This window comes from Streptopelia decaocto (genome assembly GCF_964273445.1).
Source record: "Streptopelia decaocto genome assembly, chromosome: 2".
Lineage (NCBI taxonomy): Eukaryota > Metazoa > Chordata > Aves > Columbiformes > Columbidae > Streptopelia > Streptopelia decaocto.
The window spans coordinates 25,338,507-25,361,695 of record NC_138655.1 but is presented as its reverse complement, the minus strand read 5'-3'; the positions used below and the strand labels follow the sequence as shown (position 1 = coordinate 25,361,695).

The following is a 23,189-nucleotide window of genomic DNA, read 5'->3' as shown; positions in this document are numbered from 1 at the left end:
TGCTGCTGATCTCTCAGGTTATTTTGGAAAAAAACCCATGAGTTATCTTTCAAGTGCACTGCCAGACAGAAACAGCAGACACAAATTTTTGCAGAAGTACCTATAGGGAAGTAGGACCACTTAAACAACTTGTCGCAAACACTGTAAATTTTCTTCAAGCATGAACTTTGTCAGAAGAACTGGAAGTTACAGCCTGCAGCAGATAAACACAAAAGCCATAAGACCAAAAAGACTTCAGGCATGCAAGGAGCCTGAATTTTCCCACCTTAGCTCTGCCACACAGAGTGCATATACTGTGGGTCGCATAATGTGATAATGGCAGCATACTCTCAGGGCTATCACAGGAAACTGATCAACCCCCATTTTCTGGGAGTAAAACGCAAGAAGAGAAGAGTCAACAGGAAGAGCTCTCCAGAGCACCTTACAGAATGAAGGGGGCTGCTGCTGACTGGGGCCTGGAATTCATAAGATGCTAGAAAGGGCATCTGGAGATTGCACGAGGCTTATAATGAGATTTTTGAAGGGAAAAAAACAAGGACAAGGAAAAAGGACAGACAAAGGTCATTCAGGGGGGAACAAGCACATAAAAATAATGGGAAAAAAGCGACCACCTTCAAACAGAAGACTGGTCAGTGTGCTCATCCAGCAACACACTGTTCCCTATTGCCACAGTCTGTCCCATCTTCTTATTAAACTACATTTCTGAACATTTTCCTGAGTAAAGGGGAGCTATTCTGCATGTGTGTGCATGGAAGTGCACATGCCAGCAGCTGGAACTGGACCACACACAGGTCATGGGGCCCAGCTACATGATGTGCCAGCAAGCGGAGAAGCCAGAGCCCATGCACTTTGCCTGGGTGCATGTGTCAGTGTGTGATCGCCCCAAACACTGAGCTGGAGTAGCTGCCAAGTAGGGTAAGAGGCTTGATCAGATACTGGAGAGACCAGTAGGTCTGAAAGTTGGCTACTGGAAGGACCAGGAAGTCCAAGTGAGTTACTGGAGAGACCAGGACATCTGGGGGTTGGCTATTGATGTTTGTACATTTGCATTTCTTGTGCACAAGGCAGCTGGGACACCAGTGGATCCAGAAGCCCACCACTAAGTAGACAGAGTGTCTTAAGGCAAATTACTGGAGGGACCTCTAGTGTGTTTTTACCTGTGGGAGCGCAGGTCAGAGTGCCAGCAGCTGGACTGGGAGCTGTGGGGCCTCTGTGATTCATCTGTCTATGTGCCTGCAGCTGGGGTGTCCAACAAACCAAGGAGACAGTTACTGAACAGACTGAGTACATAAGGTCAGTTACTGGAGGGATCTATATTTGCTCTGTGTGTGTGTATCTATATATAGACGTATTCATTTATTTTCCACAGACAGGCTTTCACCCTAAGCATCCAGAGAAGGGAACTGCTTGTGTTCCCCTGAGTGCCATGTTCTCTGTGTTGCCTATGTTACCAGCCATGTGTATATGTATGTATGTATTGTACATATGTGTGCCTATTGGACATACGTGCTCAGCCTCACTATTGGCTGGACCTTAGGACAAGAAGCTGTGGCAGGTTTCCTTCTATTTGGCTTCTAGATTTAGCAGCTTTTATCACAAAATTAAATATAACTTTGTTAAAGCCTTCTGAATTACAATTCCAACCATTATGGAATCAAGGTGATAAGCTGTCATGAAATGCTCTTTGAAAACTCTATTCATTACACGAAGTATTATCAATTAACTCCACTCATTACACAAAGTACTATCAATTAAGTGAACCCAAAGACAAAGATCATTATCAATGTTGTTATGAGGAAACAACAGGGAGTTAACTCTAAGACAGATGTTGAAATGCCAGAGCTGACTCCAAGAGGAGTGATTTTCATCCAGCAGGGTTGGTAACCCAGTTCAAGTGCAACACTTCCAAGATGCACTCGGCTCCTGAGGTTGTACACCTGCGTTCACACAATGCAGAACGTTCCTTTGTTTGTAATCAGGGCATGTGAAGAACAAGAAATTACAACACTCAACCCCACAGAATCATTCTGGTCCATCAAAGCGCATTTGCTACAGTTCAGATACCTCAGTACCTTTGCAGTGTTTACTACCAAGCTTTTTGAAGTAATATTAATTACCGGGGCACTAAGTATCGGGGTACCAGGGTATCCGAGCAGCCCAGGCTTGGACCTTGAGTGCCCACTGGAGACACTGAAGAAAACAGCTCAGATCTTGCACTGAAGAAACCCTCATGAATTCTGAAAAACGTGAATCCACTCAGAACAGTTACCATTCTCTGCATGAGACCAACAAGGTCTCCAAATTACAAGACTTTTCCACTGTTTAGGATATCCTGACTCTCATCTTGATATTACTCTGAATTAGAGTGAGTTGACTGTAGTACTCCTCTGGAAGACACACAGAATAGCAGCACTACCAACTGGCTTCTAAATCATCAACATCCTTTGCTTTTCTATTTAAAAGAATCATTTAATGTTTTTGTCTTTCGCTCTCTACCCAATAGAACACCAAATAATGCCACTGATGCATGACTCTTGTATTAGTATTTCACAGAAGTTTAGTAAGTAGTGTATCGTTCATAAGCTTTCAAATTCTCTTATGATACATGGCAGTAAATAAAAAAAAAGAGCGTCTTACCAGCTTTCACCATATTTAGTGTTTTCATTTCCACCCTGCTACACTTAGTAACGCTGAAACATGCTTTTGTAGTCTGTACTTTTCCAGCTGACTCTACAGACAGTGTAAAATTTTCATTTTGATTCTGGTCATGTATTTTAGAAAGTAATGAAGCACTTCCCTCTTTCTCATCCATCTGCAAAAGAGAAATAAATTCACAATAGCATTTCCTTCATGAAATAGAGAAATGGAGAAAAGAGCAATGAGAAAGGATCTTCATAGATACTAATCCTTATTAAACTATCTACATAAACACATGCATGACTACGCAAATATATGCATCCCAGTGTTCGCAAAAAAAAGCATGTGCATATGATACCAAACATCTCTTGTGCAAGTAGTTTATAAATTGAATTTAATAGAAGTCTTCTGTAGATAAAATCAATAAGTATTGCGATGCCTTCTTGGTTGATATTAAAGTTTTCAGAGAAAGTTCCTTGCAACAAAACTCCAACTTAATGTACTGACCTTTCATTATTAAGTATCTTGGTTTTTTAACTGTTTTTGCCAAAGCATTTCAAACATTTGAATCCAACAAAGATGCAATCCATACATCAGCTACACTGAGAATTTCATTTGGGCTCAATACTGATTACTTTTATTTATTTGAAAACATTTTTCTGCATCTAGTTCACAGAGTGAGAGAAACCTACCTGAGAAACAAGATGAAATGTACCAAGAGCAAAGGTATCAAAATCTATTCTGAACAAACTGATTATTTAAGCAGAGATTGTTTGTGGTGAGCTCAGATGCTATCTTTTAGTAACAATATTGTACAAACAAGTATACTTTTTAGTGCACTATTATGTTTACCTCCTTTAATTTCATTCCTTGGTCCATCTCCTTAGTTTCATCCTTGAGACAAATTGTGTTACTTTTTCCTGGTGGTATAAACCTTGGTTTTTTAGCTACATTTCCCAGCGCTTGACTTGGAGCTGCTGATCGCCTCATATTTGGTTGTGCTGCTCTGGAGTGTGGAGGGGAAGGAAGGAAGGAAGCAGATAAAAACAACTGTAGTCAGAATAGGCTTTAAATAGAAAAATATATCCACAGATAGCAACATAAGCACTATTTAAAAACAAAATAAAAGATAACCTAAAAGATTTACAAATATTAATCTTACTTCACAAGCATAATACAACTTAAGAAAAGCAGCATCATTGCAATGCATTAAATACTAAGAAAGATCAACTACAGCAAATTCTGCAGTTTTTCATTTTTTTCACTCTTTTTTTCATTTGAAAAAAAAACTCTCAAAAAAAGAGTTTTTCACTCTTCCTTTTTCATTTGAAAAGCCAAAAATGCAGGTCTCAATAACAAGAAATGCCCTGGAGATGTGCAATGTAGGGCTACTTAAACACCAGTTTATAAAAAGAAAGACAATTGGAAAGAGAACTAACTATTCTAAACACTTATAATTTTGAAGAGCCCATTATTAGTGCACAACAAATGCTAAAGGTATGTTTCATATCTGGTAATAGTATCTTGCACTAAACAGTCAATTATATTGGTCATTCAGATTCATTATAATAGTATTAGAATTCAGCAGAAAATGATCTCAAAATCACAGTGGAGTTTATCACTCCATCTTATGTCCATTTTAACAGTGTAAGGAATGTATTAAAGGTTTCCCCTCAAAATATAAGACCTAAACAACCTCAGGATAAAACCAAGCATACACCAATGTTAATGTGACAAAGCATTCTTACAACCACTAGAATAACAAGTTATAGTCCAAATACTTCAAAGTAGTAGAAACAAAACAAGAAAATTCCAGAAGAATAACCCAGTAGCTAGAATGATGAAGACAAGCATGGTACAGCAATTTATGGAACATATTTTGGTTTCATTCTCCATTCCTGCATGGACTGTTTATTTTAATTGATCCTCCCAACTATTAGGTAAAAATAAACCATAATACAGACTGCAGACACAAACTTCTCTATCATCTGAAAGCAGGTGTGTTTGCATCCTGTTGCAACAGCCAGTGTGTTTCTGCACCTTTTTTGACGCTACTCTGCACTCCAGTGGCTTATTAGGGCACAACAACCTTTCTTTCCGAGATGTGCACAGTAGTAAGGTAGTGGTGTCCAAATACTTTGTAAATATGCAGACACTCTCCTTCATTTCTGAACAGATAGCATATATATGATGCTGTTACTAAACATAAAATTGGCAAAATGGCCTGAACTGTTATTACTTCCACTGTAGCTGTTATTAAATATACAGCGAAAGAGGTCTCCAGCTGTGCCAGCAGCAGTTCACATAAGTTAGACCTACGTAACATCAGAGTGAGCACATGAACTTCAGTTAAACCTTTGCAATAACCAAGCTACCCCATTATTGCAACAGGAGTGCCTGTAGTGTAAACAACTAACAGCCACTGTGAAACATGCAAAGGTGCCAAGAGCCTTCCAGAGGAGCAGTCAGCGAGTGCCTGCACTGACCACAGCCAGCTTCAGGTACCATGTGAATCTGAACAAGTTCTCCACCCAACCCTGCATTGCATGGTCACCCTCAGGAAAACAACCCAGGACACCCCACAACTCTGCATGAGGACCCTGCACAGCACAGCTGAACTGCTACACCAACCCTGCCTGCCCACTTCACTCACAGGGCTTGTCTCGTCTCCTGTGGAACAGGGGAGTTGGGCAATTCATAAATTGCACATACCTGTGGTTAAAGTGGTTTGGTTTCCAAATCCATTTGGACTTTGCACCTTCATTTGGTCTTAAACCACAAAACCAGACTCATTAAAAGATTCACAAGTTAGTAAGAAATGTAAAGATACGACCCTTGATAACTCAGTAACTTCACTCTCATTAAACTTAAGAACATGTAAGAGTATTGCCAGTATTACCTACTTGCAACCAGGCTAACCATTAGGGGTTTGTATTTTTTAAAATGTATCATTGCTTCCAGCAATACATCTCTCTCTGTGTCTTCAAAATTAAGCTTTTATGAAATACAATAAAAATACAAAAGCTAATAAAAGGGTTGTGTTTTGCATCTTTACAGTAGTATACAGAAAAAAAGACTGTTATGGATGTGCAACAAGTGACTCACACTAGATGTTTGAGATGGAATCAGAACAGGTGTAGTAGGGGCAAGGAATAGCTCCACATTACAACTGAATCACTTGACAAGCAAACGATGCCCTTTTCTGTGGGACAGGCACCACCCTGCTGGATCGCCTGTGCCCGCAGCACCGCCAGGGGAGGCTGCAGGGACAGCTGGAGGCAACGGCCAAACCCCCGCTCCTGCCTTTAATTAGCAACCCGGCTTCACCAAATTAAGCGTACCATGAAACCACAGCCTAAAACATCTCGTGAACGCATCCGGCTTCAGAAGCATTGAATTCGGTTGCATTTTTCTCCTTAAAAGCATCTTAGCAGCTGCATGAAAGTGAAACACAAAGACTCTCTCAAAGCGTCACACGTTGAGCTCAACTCGGCGAGCACGGAGCCCTGGTAAACGCGGTTTCGTTTCCCATCCTGGCACAAACTCAGCAAGCTGCTCTCTGGAAAGTACGAAGAGACGTTCCCGAGGTTAAATGGGGCTTGTGGGCAATTGCAAAGACGCGACGATTAACTTTCACTTAGTTAAACTGCAGAACGCGAGTGCATCACCTTGCATATCACTATTAAAAATCAGTATATTAAAAAAAAAAAAAAACAACAACAAAAAAAAAACCACCTCCAAAAGAGTAGCAAACGTAAGGATTTGAAGCCGGTACGACAAGCAGTGCTGTTCGAACGGCCCGGCCCGCCCGCCTCAGCCGCCCGTACCTCGCTCAGCTCGACCCCGCCGCGCGGACACTCAACTGTCCCGCCGCTCCCGTCAGCCCGTCCCGCGCATGCGCCGAGGGCCGCGCTTCCCGCCAAGCACGCGTGCGCACGCCCGATCCCTCCGCCGGGGAAGCGTTGAGGTGCGCGTGCGCAGCGCGGGTCTGCGGGAGGTGCTCGGCGCCGTTGGGAGCTGCGCATGCGCGAGGCCGTCTTGCCACACACAGTATGGCGGAGAGGCTGCGTTCCTGCTGCGTGCTGCGCGGCCGTCAAGCGAGAGTGGCCGTAAAAGTAACCTCGATTTCGCGACAGCGAGCGGCGGCGGGCCGAGGCGGCGCCGGGCGGGGTGAGCGGGGCGAGCGGGTGACTGCGGCCGCCTGCGGGCTGGGCCGGGCCGGGCCGGGCCGGGCTGGGCCGGGCTGGGTTGGGGCCGCCTGCGGGGGAGAGCGGGACCGGGGCGGACGACTGCGGAGCCGGACCGTGCAGTGGGAGACCTTGCCCGGGGATCTTGGCGCTTGTCAGGGGTCGCCCGCTGTCGGCAGGCCCGGCGGTGGCCTTGCCGTCCCAGTGAGCAGTTGGGGGCGGCTGCTCGGCCTTACGTTGCTGCTCCAGGGGCTTCCAGGCCGGTTTCGTTCTTTGTGACCGCGATCGTTGGCCATTCCCGAAGAGCCCAGTCAGGGCCCGTGCAGAGCCCCTTCCACAGCGGAGCCTCTGGAGAGCGCTCCTGCGCTGGGGCTCGGCGCTGTGCAGCGAGTCCAGCCCCTGGCAGCCCGGCAGCTGGTCCGGGACGTGCTGTCTCGCTGCAAAACCTACTGAAAACGGAGCCACACAAACACGCAAGTGGAAGGGTTATGTAAAAATGTTCTTTGTCAAAGTCGTTTCCGATTTCTTAGGTGGTTCCTGGTAAAAGCATAGGACTTAAACTGTTATATATCTTGTGCTGGTTATTATTGAAGCTTTTGTTAGGTCAGTTTTTTACATCAGTGTAAACTGGTATTAACTCTCCCTTCATTGTTACCCTCTTCTGTTCCCGTTCTCTGACACAAATGTTTGTGAGACTCCACAGCGTACCAGTCTGGGGAGCTGAGCTGAGGGCGTAGCTCTATAGCAGCCTGAACCTCAGCCACCACTGTGTCCTACTGACCTTTCTGCCCTGGCTGCGGTTTCTCATTGCCTGTCTTGCCCTTCTTCCTCAGTCACTGGAGCTTCTGCTGAGCTATCTACAAGAAAATCCAGCCTAGCAAATCAGCAAGTTGTTGTCTCTGTGGTTAGTTGTCTGAGCCAGTTCAGGAAAGGGCCAAATGAAGTGTTCTAACTGATTCAAGGGAAGAAGTAGAGGGACGCTAGTGGGGCATTAATTAGCAGGTAGATTGACTTGGGCTACTGTAGGACAACTGTCAAAGATTTATTTTTTTCCAGTTCAGTTTTGACACAGGTCATTTACCCAGTATGATACATCACTATCACTGTAGAAGCAGCTTGTACTGTCACAGTTGAAGGGGTGAGTCTTCATCTTTGGGCATTAATGCTGGGTTGAAGGTGGCTTAAGGTGACTGTGGCAGAGTGACATAAGACATCCTAAAACATTGCTTCTGTATAGCAGGATTTAAAGCACAGTGCATCTTCATGAAGACAGAAACTGAGGCAAGCGTTTTAATGTTACCTCATCCCCAGGCCTTGCATAAATTGTTTGTTTTTTCAGCCACAGGACACTTCTGAAAATGCTGTCTTAGTGATGCACATCTGTAGTTCTGTTATGATTCACTCCAGCCCTTCAAGCAGTTATGCTTTGTTTTGTCATGTCAAAAGTAAACAGTTTTTAAAAACCGGAGACTACTGCTGATGAATAAATGCAAGTCACTCATCTGATCTCAGTGTCCTGTTTTCTACAATGGAATAGCTTTGATTAGTGTCAAGACGTAGCAAGCTATGCCATTATATTGTTGGGAACTACATCCCATCAGTGTTCCCCCTGTTGTTGTACCCACACAAAACCTGTGTTTGAAGGCAAGCACAGTGCATAGCTCAAGGCTGGTTTTAGGTGTGCATCTGCCTGGCAAACAAAGTGGAATGACAGCTACTAAAAATGGTATTATACCTGTGAATTCTGGAGGAGATTTTTACTTGTCAAAAACTATGGGGAGAAATGAAATATATGTGAAACAATGGAAAGCAAATAGCATGTAATAGTTTGTGGTTTTTCTGCCTTCCAGATTTGGCACCCGAAAGTTCCAGATATCCTTGTGTACAGTGTTGCTGATAGTGGCCAGGTGATGGCCAAATTCTGGACCAGAGAAACCAAAGACAAGGCAAGATTTGAGATGTTAGTTGAATGTGGGAAAGCAGTGATAAATGATCTCATTTGTAGGTGCAAACAAAAAAGAAGTGTGACAATCAGTGAATAGAAATAGAAATAGAAATAGAAATAGAAATAGAAATAGAAATAGAAATAGAAATAGAAATAGAAATAGAAATAGAAGAGGAGGTCAAGAAGAGTGAAGTTTCTGGAGAAGAGCAGAAGTTGAAAATTATGTCATTTTGTGGTGTAAGTACTGAGTAAAATGATCTGTACTGCTAGGGTGCGTGGCACACATACAGTGCTCTCCCTCTGCTTATCCATTGACTGAAGTGCGTCTCTTGAAGTTGTCAGAAGATAAAACAGCTGTAGCTTGTCAGGTCAGGAAATTTCTGCTGGAAAAAGTCCTGGACTTCAGGGACAGTCATTGTCATAGGTCTCAGACTCAAAGCCACAAGGATTCTGACACTGTGTGGGATGGTTCTGCTTCAACATTGGTCTTGAAAGCATACTGAAGGTCTCATCAGAAACTGCCTTGATTGTATTTTTTGCTTCAAAGTCCCATTTGAACTCTCGTTTAGGTTGGGGCTTTAGATAGATAGATAGATTTGTTGCACTGAATTTTTCTGTCAAGCACAAATAAAGTTTTTGTTTTACACTTGATAAAAATACTCTTTACTGCGTTCTGATAGACTTCAGACTTGCTAAAATACGGCGAAAAGTCTCTTGAAGACTTAGTGCTCAGGGATCAGCAACTTGTGTGCAAAATGTAGCTTATAGCATCTGCAGTTCCAGTAGAACAGAAACCCTAGGACAGCAAAACCACTCAGTTTTGTTGACATATCTTGTATCTCTGCAAAGGTTTTGTAAAATCTGAGTCCTCTGGGATCCACCAAGCCAAATCAAAATTTTAGGCTGAAAATTCAAATTATAGTACGTATTTATATTGTTTAACAGTCCTCCAGCATAAACATATGTTTCAATGCTTTCATCAGCATTGGGAAATAGTAGCTGACTTCACATTCTGCTACTGATAATTAGCATTGTTGTGTACTTTTTAAACCTTCCATTGTGGTCCTTGCTGTCCTTACAATCACAGTTTTGTGCAAACAATGCTCGTTGTGTTCACACTGAATTAGCAGAGTCTTGAATTTCTTGTCTTTGTTGAAGACCTCTAAAAACATACAAGGAAACAACAGCGTAAAGATCATTATCATTTTCATAATATGGTGTTTTCTTGAGCAGACTCTTTTAAGACCTAGAATGTCCATGACGTGGCTGAAGGAATCCATATCCTAGATACTTGTAAATTTTGTTTCTGTGTTGATGACAACGTAGCCACAGAAGCACAGAGGTAAATGCAGCATGTGAAGTCTGCCTGGGACCTTGTCAGGAGCCTGTGTGGATTGCACTCCCTGCTACTGTGGCAACGCTGTCACTAGGTCACCCAGCTGGTCCGTGTCCCAGCTTATGTAAAGGCAGCTCAGGCATCTCTGCAAGCCCTGGCGTTGGCTGTACAGGTTTTATTAACTTTAATTTTAGCAAATACCCTTCTAACACAAGCACCTTTCATAACTGGTAAAGATCTGCTTTGATACTCAGATAAATATAAGATATAAATTCCAGATTTATTTTGTATTAATTAAGAGGAATTGCAAAGTTTTTTTTCCCTTAAAAGCAAAATTTGACATTAGTTCTTAGAGATCATTATTGTTGTGACACAGTTCCACTTAAGACTGGGATTCTCTTTGAATGTCATATTGCAATTGCTAGATATCAACTTCAGGGATTTAAGTGATTACATAGTTTTAAATTTTTTGTTTTAAGTAAACAACCTTAGCTATGCTATGTATCAGAGCAATGGTATTTGTCAATACAATGAACTTGACTGTGATAGCGTTGTTTTAAAAATAAACTGCATATCATGCCCAGATAAAACCAGGTTAGATAAGAAACTTTCATCTTTTTAAGGAATATAGTTTTACCAGGTTTCAGTTCCTTCTTTTAAATAATATTGAATTTTTTTGTCTTCAATGTTACAAACTTGGCAGAAGGCTTCAAAATTAAAGAGCAGCAGGGTGTTCAGTTTTGAGATAAATATCTGCATCAGTAGTAACTGAAAGAGAGACCAATAGGATTTTTTTTACCCTCTAATCTAGTCAGTTCTGTTGTGTTCAGTTGTAGCTTTTTCAGTGGCTGGCTTTGGAAAGCTTTGTTTTAATGGGCTGTTAGGACAGTATCTATTCAGCAGCTGGCTGGTTAGACATAGACTTGGTAACTTAGGAAACATTACTGAGCCTTTTTCTTTCTAATTTTTCTCATAGGCACAATAAAGCAGTGAAGAGAAACTGGAGGAAGTATTACATGTCTTACTGATCACAAAAAGGTTTCTGAAGTATTTGGATAAACTATATGTATATGTACTAAAATCTAAAAAGGTAGGATATCTTCATTTTCTGTTTTATTTAGAAAACCTCATAAATAACAAAAACCTCTCTCATGAGTCTCAGTAAGGTTAAAAAAGTAATTTTGTATGTTAAGGAGGAATGTGAAGCCTAAACCATATTCTTCTAAGTGAGTTCTGTCGAGTCTTACCAAATTCTACTAGGATTTTCATGATAGGATTTTGGTGAAGGCGGATTGCCTGTTAGTTCTTCACAAAGCTTTCAAATCCATTTAAAGGCTACTCAGTTTTATAAAGTAGACCATGTAGGAGAAGACAGTTTTGGCATCTTTTTCTTAGTGAATATTAAGTATTTCCCTAAACATGGGGAGATTTCATGTTGTTCCCTCTGGAGTGGAAGTCTACAATGAGTCAAGAATCTTAGCCTTTTTTTTCAGTATGTAGTTCATAAATACAAAAATCTGCTGGCTGAAAGTGCCACAGCTATTGTCTGTAAAGACACTGTTTTGAAAGCTTGTTACGCACTATATAAGACATTAAACTGGAAAGCAGACATTTGCATTTGAACTTCTATGATGTTTCTGCTTCAGGCAGAATTCAAGTCAATAGAAACTGGATGTTTCACAGTGGCTGCTAGAACTATGTTCAGTAACAGCTCAACTGTCTGCTAAAATCTTTACTTTCAGAATTGAGAGAATCTTGATACAAAAATTGAATTCTGACATCCAGCAGTACAATCTCCAAATTCTTACTTAAATCTCCAAAGTAAGTGTTTGCATTCTCGTCTGTGAAGTTCTTTATTCGCGTTCTCCCTATTTCTAGAACTGCTTCCAGGCCTGTTTGTGAATCTAGCCACACAGATTGAGGACAGACTGCTTTATTTCTCTGTGTCATTTTAACAGGTTGAAGGTGTGTGGAGAGCATGGGTTATGATATTGAGCGTTTCGTTGGCTACGTCAATGAAGGCCTATTATGCTCCATCTGCCGTGATGTGTTAGAAGATCCATTACAGGCTCCTTGTGAACACGCTTTCTGTACTGCTTGTATACATGGATGGCTGGTTCATCACAGCAACTGCCCTGAAGACAGACAAATGATTGATGTAACTTTGCTACGACCTCTCTACAGGTATACAATAATCATGCTTTATGTTGAAATTGCACAAATTTAGGATATCTCACCTTGCTTGTACAGTTTCATCTCTTGTAATTTCCTGTCATTCTAATTGTCTTTATCCAATATGCCTATGGCAGAAACTTGCATGAAAGCATTAGCATTTTCTATTTATTATAACTAACTTCCAAGGTATTAAGATTTCAAAATAGAAAGACCACTTTATTTGTTCTCCACCTTTTTATATCTTGAATGCTGATTTTGGATATCTGTCTGGATATTATTCTGAACACAGGTCTTCTACAGCACCAAAACTTTCCCATACTTTGTTAGAGAAAGCAGGCAAAGCAACTTTTGACAACAGTCACTGAACACTGTGTATCTTCTGGTTTTCTTTTCAGTCTTACCTAGATACTGTAGTGGGGTTTGTAATGAAGAATTCATGTAGAGATGAACCAAACCTCTTGCCTTCAAATACTTTTTTAAAAAGGTCTTTAGCTGTAAAATACCTGGCTTGCACCACCTTGTCATGTAAAGCGGGCTGTTTCCATTAGTGTCTTCCGTATTTCTTGCCAGCATAGAGTTTCGCCAGTGGACACTGCTTGCTGATTAACTCCAGTATTGTCTAATCTTGCTCAGATTAACAGTTAGGTGTCTAAAACCTTCAGCCACAGATGTTGAATTAACTCCATTAGTACTCCAGTGTTCTTGTTAATAATGAGATTTTACTGTGTGGAAAGATGAGGTACAATGTAAACAGAACCCTGGAGTTTAATTTATAGATTGTTCTGTCTGTACTCGCTGTAGTCGGTTTGGTTCGACATGTTTAGAAACACAAAATTTAAATGATGAACAAGTAGCCCTAGTGTTTATTCGTGGTAATACCTGCTGAGCTAGTGAAAGGTCACAGTTAAAAAATTATTCAAAAAGGAAGATTTCATTTGCACGTTTAATTTTGGAGACTGAATTTTCCATTAACATTGAGGGTTTTTAAGCCGGTTCTTTTCCAATATACTCACTCGAATGCTAAAAAAATAAAATTAAACGTTATTCACAATTTATCCTAACAGAGATTAGAATCTTACTTTCTTTTGTCAAAAGTTGAAAATACAAATTTTTCAATAATGTTCCAAGATTTAATAACATTTCATTTTTTATTGCATGTAGGTATATGAAAAATGATTTAAACCGTCTTCAGCTACATTGCAAAAACAGAGAGTATGGCTGTGAAATGATTTGTTCTCTGGAGTCTATAGACAGGCATGAAAGGGAGTGTGAATACAGTCAGATACGTTGCTCCAATGCCGGTGAGTGACATTCAAAGAAGTTGAATCCTTTATATTCAGAAAACATGTGTTTGTCGTCTTTTTGTCAACAGAATGGCAATAATGGCTGTTATTTCCAAACAGAAATTCAAAGCTTTGGCTTGATCTAATCTTTTTGAACAAAATGTATCACCAATTTATGGCAATTATGTTCATTAGCAACATTTTTTTATCTAAGAACTAACCAAAATGAGTGAGTATGATGGACTTCAAATTTCTGAAAATACAGGAGTGTGTTTGTTTTGCTTATGTCAAGTTATGAGGTTTTCGTTCAATTTTGACTGCTCATTTTGATGCTTCAATCAACTCACAGCACCTGCAGAACGCTAGTGGGTCACACTTTATTGATAAAACATGCAGCCGCTCACTCTGTCTTGCGGCTTTAACAAAAACATATATTGGAAATAAGAATTGTTTTAAGCTGAACTACGGATAGAGATGTTGTGTTCATGGTAAGATTTTTATTTAGAACAAACCTACTCCTCCTGAGGAAGAAACATACAGCTAAAAAGGAACATCCTGGTAAAATTTCCCAGTCAATTTTATTCAAAATGTTGTATGTTTCTAGAAAAATTTAATTTCTAATTAATGATGCTAAGGGCATAGTCAAGTCTGCCATTGTAATCAATTATAAGAAGATCAAGGTGCTAGAGCTGCTCTACTGGAAGTTACTCTTCCTCTCAGCAGTAAGTGACTCCTGCAGATGCTTCAGATTCACCTGTTTTTCTTTCTACCACAGCAGCAGCATTCACAGAGTTACCAAACCTTGTCTGTGCTGTCTGCCGTGTAGCCTGTGAGGGCTCTTACAGTTCTTGAATTCTTCCTCAAGAATACAGCAGAGTGTAATTTGAGTATCTGAATTACAAATCATTATATTTATTAGTAAAGCTCTTCTAAAGGGCTCTCTTTTGCAATTTCCTGGTGTGGTTTGTTGGCAAGTTTCACTGCTCCATTGTTTCCATTTTCTCACTTCAATTTCATCTTCAGATTAAATGCAAGTGTGTTTTACAGCAAACAGTGCCTCAAAGATTAAATGTTAAGAATACAAACTTCAAGTTTAGAGTGTTAAATGTGACAAGAATTTATATAGTGTTCATTTTTGGTTCCCTAGGTTTTAATCACTACAGATTTGTAAAGTTTGTATCCTAGAATTTCTGTGGAAATGTTCAGTTATTAAATGTTCGTAGATGCATGTTCTTGTTTATTTATGTAGTCTGGTATGTTATACACAGGACCAACCAATGTTGAGGAAAACAAGGTTACATTCCACCTCACCTGCAGTTTTGCTACGTGTCCTTGGACCTTTTTTTCTAGATGTGGTACATAATTTGTTTTTACACATGCGCATTCTTCTTCGATTCCAGTCATTGCGCTTTGCGGTAGAAGTGCAGACAAGCTGCCTAGAGTCTTAGCTTGGCATCTCTGTTGTCATTATGGAAGTTGCTTTAATGCCAGACCAGCAGCAGAAGACTGCACAGAAAATACCTACTTTTTAATGTGTATTTTCAGATAATAGACATATATTAATATGACTTTTCTAGAGTGTTTTATTACTAGTATGTGTGTTAAAACTATTGCACTTTGTATTCTAAATAAAACAGGTTTTTCATGGTTTTAACAGATTCACAGTTGCTTAGCTCAAGATATTGCAGCTGATGTGGGGTTTTTTTTGTTTGGAATTAATAAAAATGCTTTTGTTAGTTGTAAATGACCAGCTTACCTTACTGTCCTTACTGTTCCCTGTTCAGGTTGTACAGTTCAGATTGAACGACGTAACTTAGATGGTCACCTGGCAGTGTGCGAATATCGGAGCCGTGAATGCCCCAATGGTTGCGGTTACACCATTCTCAGCGCAGAAGACACACAGCATAATTGTGTAGCAGAGCTGAGAACAGAGTTAGAACTACTTCGGTACAAATCTTCTGTTTCTTTGATGTTTGTGTTAGTCTGGGCCTAAGATCACTGCTTAAAGCACTTCAAATGCTAGCGCTGGATTTTGGTATGTGTTAAATAGTCTATTAATTACTTGATACTAATGGGCTAGAGCATGTGTCAGCATAACTTTAAATTCTTACTGTTTTGATTTTTTTGCTATTATTTTTGTGAGTCCAAGTTATTATAAGTCCTAAAATACCATTTCATGTTGTTGAACAAGACTGTGAGCTGCCCATATAAAATTATGAAATACCTAACAAGAACTGGACTGAAGTTGGCAGTTTCATTTTTCCACTGGCATGTTGCAGACCCAAATTCACATTATTTAATAATTATATTTAGCTTATATTTTTACAGATCCAGAAGATAAAAATCTCTAATTATTTTGGCAGGTACAGACTGGTAGATTAAGCCTCTGAGGATATAATATTCAATTTTTACTAAAATCTTGGCAGATTCATAACAGTTGGTGAATGTGACTCTTCCTAGTGGCATCCTTTTTCCTCATGTATATGTTTTTGTAGCTTTCTGTGATTTTCCAGTTTTCCCATGCTCCTTCCCATTTCTATCCTTCAACTCACTGTCTGTCTTGTGCTCTTGAACATTGCTGGGAAGTAAGGCTCAAATCTGGTTTAAATGCACTGAGACACAAGGGATTCTGCTACCTGGTGTCTGAATTCAGAAGGTTAATGTAGGGAGAGAAAGTTTTTGGCTGTGAAGCTGTGTGAATTGTTATAATAGTTTGCTGTACACTATCATTTAGTGTCCACCGTAAAAGTGATAAGATTACATGTTTAGCCACAGTATAGTATTCACGCTTCTTATCTTGACTGCATGTGTTTAGTAATACTAAGCAGGTGTACACTACAAGTAAAAGGCAGTAAATCATTTAAAGTCATAAATACATGTTCTTCAGTTCATAGAATTGCTTCAAGAATATGATACAGTTGTCCCATATGTAGGCTGTGCGTGGTCACTTTAGTATCCCCTGGGCACATGCACTTTTTAATGTTAGTGTTATTTAAATGAATAAATAGTATTATCATGCCCCTAGAGTGGTGTCCTGTAGAGGCTTTCTGGAATTCGAAAATCTCTTTTTTTCTGTGCCTACAAGACTTACCAAGGAGAAATAAACCTTTTAGGTCAGAAATGATCTGCAGAGTGGAGGAGGCAAAACATGAGATGGAGTCAAGGTTAGATTCACAGAGAAGGCATATGGTCCAAAAAGAGAGTATTCTGCAAAATGAAATTGAGGAACTAAAGGTAAATATGATCATTTTGGTTTTTTTTTTCCTTCTATCAGTCTAGCTTTTTGCTTTTGCCAGTAGTATTCTCTTATTTTGTGATTGTAGTCTCACAGAGATGAGACTTAGGTTAAGTATGGGAAGCAGAAGAAGTGTTGGCACAGTGCTTTGCCAGGCTGAGCAGCTCTGTGGAGAAGTCAGGTGAGTAATCTAGATTACTAGCATATTCCTGAGCTTCACCTGCTTCAAATGCATTGGAGCTAACCTGGGTACCCTTGTGCAAGGACTGCATCTTTTCATTCATCCAATTCTTATTATATCGCAGAATAATGATTTCCAAAGCCCAAAGCAATGGATGAGCTTTATAATTACATTTTTTATTTTTACTGGATTTGATGTTAAATCCTTGAAGAATGTATTGGAACATAACCAAAACCTTATTTTGATTGGGGTCTTGAAATAGAAAATGTAAGCAGCAACTGAGTAAAGCCACTGTTTCTTATTATACTTCAGAAGAAACTTTTTGCACTTTTAGGAAGACTCTTGAGTCTTTGAAACAAGACCATTCTGAAGGTGGATGCTGGATTCTGTCTCAAATTTACATTTGTTCCACTATCAAAAAATTATTTCAGTGTTGCTTATTCTTTAGAATCCATCACCCTGCCAATTCAACTTCATACCACCGCTATTAGAAAAGAGTTTGTTTCCTGCAGTAAATTTGTGTTTGCGTTTCAGAGTCAGATGTCACGAATGATGTCAGATGTGCGCTCTCTGATGGCTGCAGAGAGACAACATCGCCAGGAGCTGGAGCAGGCAGAGCTGGAAAAACGGGAGTTAATGGAGCTGCTGAAGGGGCTGCAGAAGGACTGTCGATTAACTACTACAGAAGGAAGCAGGAAGTCAACAAATTTCCGCCCTCTGACGCGACTAGAGAGTGTCAAACGAAAGCCTCGGGAAGTTACAGTTATCTAAACAGAAGTAAGCTCAAAAAGCATTTTCTTCTGATTTCTGGGACCATCTGGCAAACTATTCTACTTTCCATGAATAATTGCTAAATCACTTCTGATTTACTTGATTTATTTTAAAATCTAGATTACTACTTTTATTTCCTCTTGGGGCATAAAAACAGATGGGGAAATTTTTTCTTAGGGAACAGTGGGCATTAAAACTAAATACATTTTTAACTAATGTTTTATAAAAAGGGGGAAGGAGACTTGATTTATAGTCTCTTCAGTGCATTATTTATAGGAGTCTTTTAAGCCTGAAAGCCAGAGCCTTTTAAAGTCAAAGATACTTAAAGCTTGTTTCCTTCCTAGTCCATTATAGTCTGTTTAAAATCTAGTTTATGCTTAGACTTGGAACAGAAGGAAAATGCAATCATTAGTAATGGCATTTGGGATGTACTTAATTGGGGAAAAAGTCAGTAATAGAATTAGTAAGTCCGTAATAGAAATGAATAGATTTTGCTTGCTTACGGTCTGGGGAAGGTCTATTTCAAAGGTGGAGAGAAAGCACTTTAAATTGTAATTCAGCTGCTGTGGAACAGCTTCAGGTGAGGCTGACTTTTTAATTTAGAGTTTCTCTAATTTCCCAGGCTGATACACGCTTTAATATTAAAGCCCAAGGCAACAGAGTTGTCTAAAACCTTTTCAATAGATGTGTAACTTGGAGCTTTTTGTATGTGAAAGTCCTTTAAGCTTGAGACCAGCCCATTCAATACTCAGCAAGCATATATAAATACCTTGAGTATCCTTAATTTTCTTTTGGCAGGTTTAAGGCCACTTGAACATTAATATCCACAACAGATGAATATTTGCACAGTCACTTGGACTCTGGACATCTTTATTAGTACTAAAGTTTGCAATTGTGTAAGAACTCGGATTTTTTAACAGACTCACAAATACTGAAGCAAGGGGGCATTTGTCTGTAAGGACTGTGTAAGAAGTCTGTACAGTTCAAAGACTTCTCTCTAAACTTCTGACACAGCCTGTCCGTGTTGTTTTCTGCGGTGTAGCTAAGCCATATTCTGTCCTCCATTGCAGCTCTTCAGTGGAGTGACTAGGGGAGACCCTGGCCTCCTGTTTACTGAATGTGCTAAATCAGTTTTGAACTTTTGGGAAAACATGTGCAGGTGCAACAATCTGAATAAGCTAATTATATCATTTAGAAAGCAAATACATTACTGTGCATGCCTTGCTGTCACTCAGAGCAACGCTTTCATGGTTAACAGCGAAACCAAAGAGAGAGGCAGCCACCTTCTTTAGCACGCACGCTGCATTATGAAGACTTGTGGTCAGAGCTGTCTTAATTTCAGGCATTAATAAATCCTTCTGACTTGCTTTATTATCATTGAAGCAGATGTACACACGTTCAGGTCTTGTGCATTTGAAATCTGACAGAAATAACTCTGCTGTGAAAGTTGGTTTGTTTTGGTTTTTTTCTGAAAGAAAACATTCATAGGAAGAGTTATGTCCAAATATTTACTTGGTTTCAGTCCTTATATTCAAGATTAAATTATAATCATTGGTAGTATTTAGGTCACTGTAGCAGTCTCACCAACTCATCACATAGCACATCTCTTAAGCAGCCATATTTAACAATCTGAAACAGTAAAACGGTAGCTGTAATTTGGGAAGACCTTCATTAGCACTAAACATTCAGTGGTCAATTCACATGTATCAGTGTGCATATTAAAGCTGTAGGTAGGAAGTAAGAATGCTTTTATTATGTTATGTTCTAAATAAGCAAGCTGTTGGTGTCTGTGGTCTGTGACTCCATTTCAGCATTCACACTAACACCAGATTTCACGCTATTGGAGTCAGTCGGTGCTTTTCTGTGTACTGTAACTGTGTGGTTCTGTGATGTGACTTTATCTGCTTTGCTTACTGCAAAAGAAGAAAAACCTTCAAAATCCTGTAGAACTCAGATGAGCTGGATCATCTTTCCCAAGTTGGAGGGCAGAAGTGATCGCCCAATCTTTTCTGTTCTGACCACTGGAAAAAGCAAGTGCTTTCTCCATAATGGGATCTCTGCATTTGCTTGGTTTAGGAGTTTGACCCTCATATTTATAACTGAATTCCTTCTAGAACAGGAAACAGGGTTTATTTCATATTTACTCAGCATTTGGTCTGCTGTCTGTCCCCTAAGTGACAGACATGAAACTACGGGACAAAACACATTCTAGGTGGTAAGGAAGGACTTTCTGCTCTGCAGTCTGTGCAGCTTCTAGTTGCCAGCTCTGGAGTACGAACTTTCAGCGTTGAAATGCGGCAGCACTTTGGACCCACCTGCTACTGGAATGACCTGTCAGCTCCGGTTTCCTTCAGCAGCCAAGAAGCCCTTGCAGAGGTATTTTAAATCAGCACCAAGTAGCTAATAGCATCAGATCCCTCACGTTAATTTAAGCTTAATCCTATTCCTCTGTGTTGATAAACTGTTCTGCACTTAATATTTTCCTCTGCTGATGAACCACTTACAGGGTGGCATTTGCTGAAGTGTGGTCATCATTTTACCTGCATTATAATTGACTAGGCGAAAATTCAATAGCCCATTATAATAATATTTCATCTGCATTCAGCTTCTCCAGGCTCTTACATTACGCAGCTCTAAATAGCAGCTGGCAGAAACAAGGGATTTTCTTTCTTTCTTTCTTTCTTTCTTTCTTTCTTTCTTTCTTTCTTTCTTTCTTTCTTTCTTTCTTTCTTTCTTTCTTTCTAATAGTTTGTTAATCCTTTTTATAAAATCTAAAGGTCTAAATATTGTAGCAGACTTGGTGTAAGTGAAGACCATATTTTAGGATTATATGAGAGACACTGCTTACAGGAGGGCTCCAGCACTAAGTTACTGGTGTTGGTATTCTCATACTAGATCACACTTCAATCAGTTCCATTTTCTCACAGGTGGAACTGTTACTCAAGTGGACCAGTAACCGAGCAAACAGTTGTATTTTTAGTTGCTTCTAATAGCGCTTTGCAGCTGAACGAGGGAGAGCAAAGGCTGTGGAGCCCGGGGAGTGGAGAGAAGATGCATGCGGCCCGGCTGCCTTCCCTCAGCCCCAGCGGCTGCTGCCATTACAATTAACACAGCATTAGAGTTAAAAAGGAGATTAAATCTTTATCCACAGTTAAGTGGGTACGAAATGTAATAGTACCAAACCCGGGAGATTCACAAACAAAACTCCTAGAGAGCAAAGATGTTAAGTAAAGCATGTGAGACTACAAGGTATCACAAGGAGTTGAGCAAATCCTTCTGCTACATTAAATTAGGTGAAAAAAAATAACACTAAGGATGTATTTTACAAAATATTTAAAGCAAGTGGTAAGTTTGCCTTTGAAAGAAATCAACATTTAGATATTTATTCTGAAGACACAAGAAGCCAGTTACAAATACATGTAATCTAGCTCCCTTAGACTGACTTTTCCACTTGAGAGGTCAAATTCAAGGCAAAATAGTTTCCTCTGTTTCCTTCAGCATTAAATCTACATTTCCTTCACCTGCACTCCTCCCAAAGCAAAACCCTGTCAGTGGACTTGGCCAGTATGGATCATTGCTGCTAGGATTATTTTGCCTGGAGCAGGAACAGCAAGTTTTGGGGGGAGCTTCTCGTAGGTTTAGATGAGTTTCAAGAGAAGGTGTGGAACTGAGAACGATGCATCCGAGTCGAGTGCAGGAGCAGCACGGAAGAAATTTGCTGGACTTCCTGATTAAGGTGGCAGCTTTCAGTACGATTCTAGTACGAGATTAACAGTCTCATGAGGGAAATCAATTTGGTACCACATATGTACAAGCGTTTCTTGTCAGCACTAAAGGGAATGGAATTACATAGTTAAACAAAATACCTAATATAGTGAAGTATTTTGACTGGCCAAAAGTGTTTTTATCTCAACTGTTCTTAGGTGTTTTTAAGAAGTTTAATGTATCAATTGATCCCAGGTGGCAAACGGTTCCTCAGAGTTACAGAAATGGGCAGCCTTGCAAGTTACATTTTCTGTGCATTGTCCTCTTGGATGTTTCTGGCATGGTGCTTTTCTGCCTGGAAGCACTGAACAGTCTTTAAACAGAGCGGTACCAGCCTTGCCTTTCTCCCATACTCCTGGTTGGATGAAGTATGATAGGTCAGGGAGATTTTACCACAGAGATAGATGCCTTTATAAAGACCTACAATTCTATGCAACTTTCTATTAACAAATAAACATTGAACTGTCTTCCAGCATTGTGGTTCACTGCCAATTTATGTACATTTTCTACCTTTATATACACAAGAAGGATAAAACAGTGCTTAACAGATCTTAATCTCTAGTCTGTAAAACAGTAACACTATTTGTACCACTTTGAAGTACACTTTGTATAAAAGTTGGATTAATAAAGTAGTCTCTGCCATAATTAATGAAGTTTGTTTCACTTCTTTCTGATAGGAAAGTTTGAGTCTCTTCATCAGATGAAATAGCAAAATGTGGGTATGCTGGCTGCACTGTGGGGGAGGTCACGAATAAACTACACTGTAGGGTCAGTGCAGTGGAGGAGGTGCAGCTGTATTTTGCCAAATAGAGGCACTATACAGCAATAAAGGCAGGTATTCCATCAAATGCTGTTCCTTCCTCAAGGATTTTTCTCCTGCCTCATGGCTGGGCATTTCTGAATGGGCTGAGCAGCTGTTTGAAGGTGAAGAGCTGGCAGCAGTTGAAAACTCTGGGACTCCAAGAGCGTGACATTCTGGTCCTGCACAAACAGCAGGACGATGAGCTGGCAAGAAGGGAAAAATTACTTCACTGTCCATCAGCTGAAGGGATCCCATCCCTAATGTGGGGTTTTCATACCCACAAGAGCCCAAGTGGGATTTGAATCTAGAATCATTTTAGTTGGAAAAGACCATCATGATCAGAGTCCAACTGTTAACCTGTCACCAAGCCATGTCCCTACACATGAACAAATAAGAAAACCAGAGTTGTTCAGAAGTTGTAACCTAGGGGTGCATTTGCTTAAACACAAGCCCTGGAGCACGCGTTTGCTGTGTGCTCTGCATTTCCCGGCTCAAGCACCTTCTCACACCTGGTGGCAGGAGTTACTCAGCGGGGAAAAGGCTGACATGACAGCCTGCACGTCACGCCTGTGGAGCGCAGTACACCCGCTTGCGGATAACCCGTTCATGTGCCTGTGCCCATCCACCTGCATCAGGCCTGCAGCTGGTAGAGAGCAATAAAGACTGCAGAGCTGCTGAAGAGTCTGGAGGTAAAAAGAAAAGAAAAAAAATGCACACAATTTGTGTCAACCTTATCCCACACACAAACAATGCCTTTGTTCATCTGTTAACCAGGACATCCCGTGAACGGAGGTGATTCCTGCACGTTTCATGCTGAAGCTCCTCTCCTCACCCACCCCGGTGCACACACGGTCTGCGCACCCAGCGCGGGG

General features: G+C 40.3%; 2 protein-coding genes across 10 annotated transcripts in view; one reads left to right on the top strand and one right to left on the bottom strand.

Annotated features, from left to right (window-relative positions):
• Nucleotides 1–6,578, bottom strand: part of RAD54B (RAD54 homolog B) — a 63,955-nt gene extending 57,377 nt beyond the window's left edge. The window contains exons 1-5 of one of the 4 annotated variants that reach the window (XM_082044103.1): nucleotides 6,465–6,516; nucleotides 5,979–6,196; nucleotides 5,350–5,406; nucleotides 3,490–3,643; nucleotides 2,638–2,812 (exon numbers count right to left, since the gene is read on the bottom strand). In XM_082044103.1, coding sequence (XP_081900229.1) covers nucleotides 2,638–2,812; nucleotides 3,490–3,627 — 313 coding nt within the window. In that variant the 5' untranslated portion in view covers nucleotides 3,628–3,643; nucleotides 5,350–5,406; nucleotides 5,979–6,196; nucleotides 6,465–6,516. Of the gene's footprint in view, nucleotides 1–2,637; nucleotides 2,813–3,489; nucleotides 3,644–5,349; nucleotides 5,407–5,742; nucleotides 5,954–5,978; nucleotides 6,197–6,464 lie in introns of those variants that run through there. The other 3 variants (XM_082044102.1, XM_082044101.1, XM_082044104.1) reach the window with 3 other exon arrangements.
• Nucleotides 6,579–6,672: 94 nt separating this feature from the next.
• On the top strand, nucleotides 6,673–22,154 carry LOC309436663 (RING finger protein 151-like). Of its 6 annotated transcripts, none has more exons than XM_082046019.1 (10): nucleotides 6,790–6,807; nucleotides 8,675–8,770; nucleotides 11,082–11,195; nucleotides 12,064–12,289; nucleotides 13,442–13,581; nucleotides 15,348–15,510; nucleotides 16,677–16,797; nucleotides 17,514–17,756; nucleotides 18,549–21,686; nucleotides 21,732–22,154. In XM_082046019.1, exons 4-8 carry the CDS (start codon nucleotides 12,084–12,086, stop codon nucleotides 17,748–17,750), a joined length of 867 nt encoding a protein of 288 aa, XP_081902145.1. In that variant the 5' UTR covers nucleotides 6,790–6,807; nucleotides 8,675–8,770; nucleotides 11,082–11,195; nucleotides 12,064–12,083; the 3' UTR covers nucleotides 17,751–17,756; nucleotides 18,549–21,686; nucleotides 21,732–22,154. The 6 variants fall into 6 exon arrangements, with proteins under 6 accessions (XP_081902148.1, XP_081902145.1, XP_081902146.1 ...); XM_082046020.1 differs by lacking the exon at nucleotides 6,790–6,807 and adding an exon at nucleotides 6,902–7,354; XM_082046024.1 differs by lacking the exon at nucleotides 6,790–6,807 and adding an exon at nucleotides 11,848–11,926 and having other exon boundaries at nucleotides 6,902–8,770.
• Nucleotides 22,155–23,189: the final 1,035 nt, after the last annotated feature.

What these genes read in the sequence shown, in the direction of transcription:
- LOC309436663 (XM_082046022.1), top strand. Translation starts at nt 12,084, where the DNA reads ATGGGTTATGATATTGAGCGTTTCGTTGGCTACGTCAATGAAGGCCTA. An exon ending in GATACGTTGCTCCAATGCCG is followed by an intron (nt 13,582 to 15,347) that starts GTGAGTGACATT and finishes TTCCCTGTTCAG; the next exon opens with GTTGTACAGTTCAGATTGAA. An exon ending in ACAGAGTTAGAACTACTTCG is followed by an intron (nt 15,511 to 16,676) that starts GTACAAATCTTC and finishes TAAACCTTTTAG; the next exon opens with GTCAGAAATGATCTGCAGAG.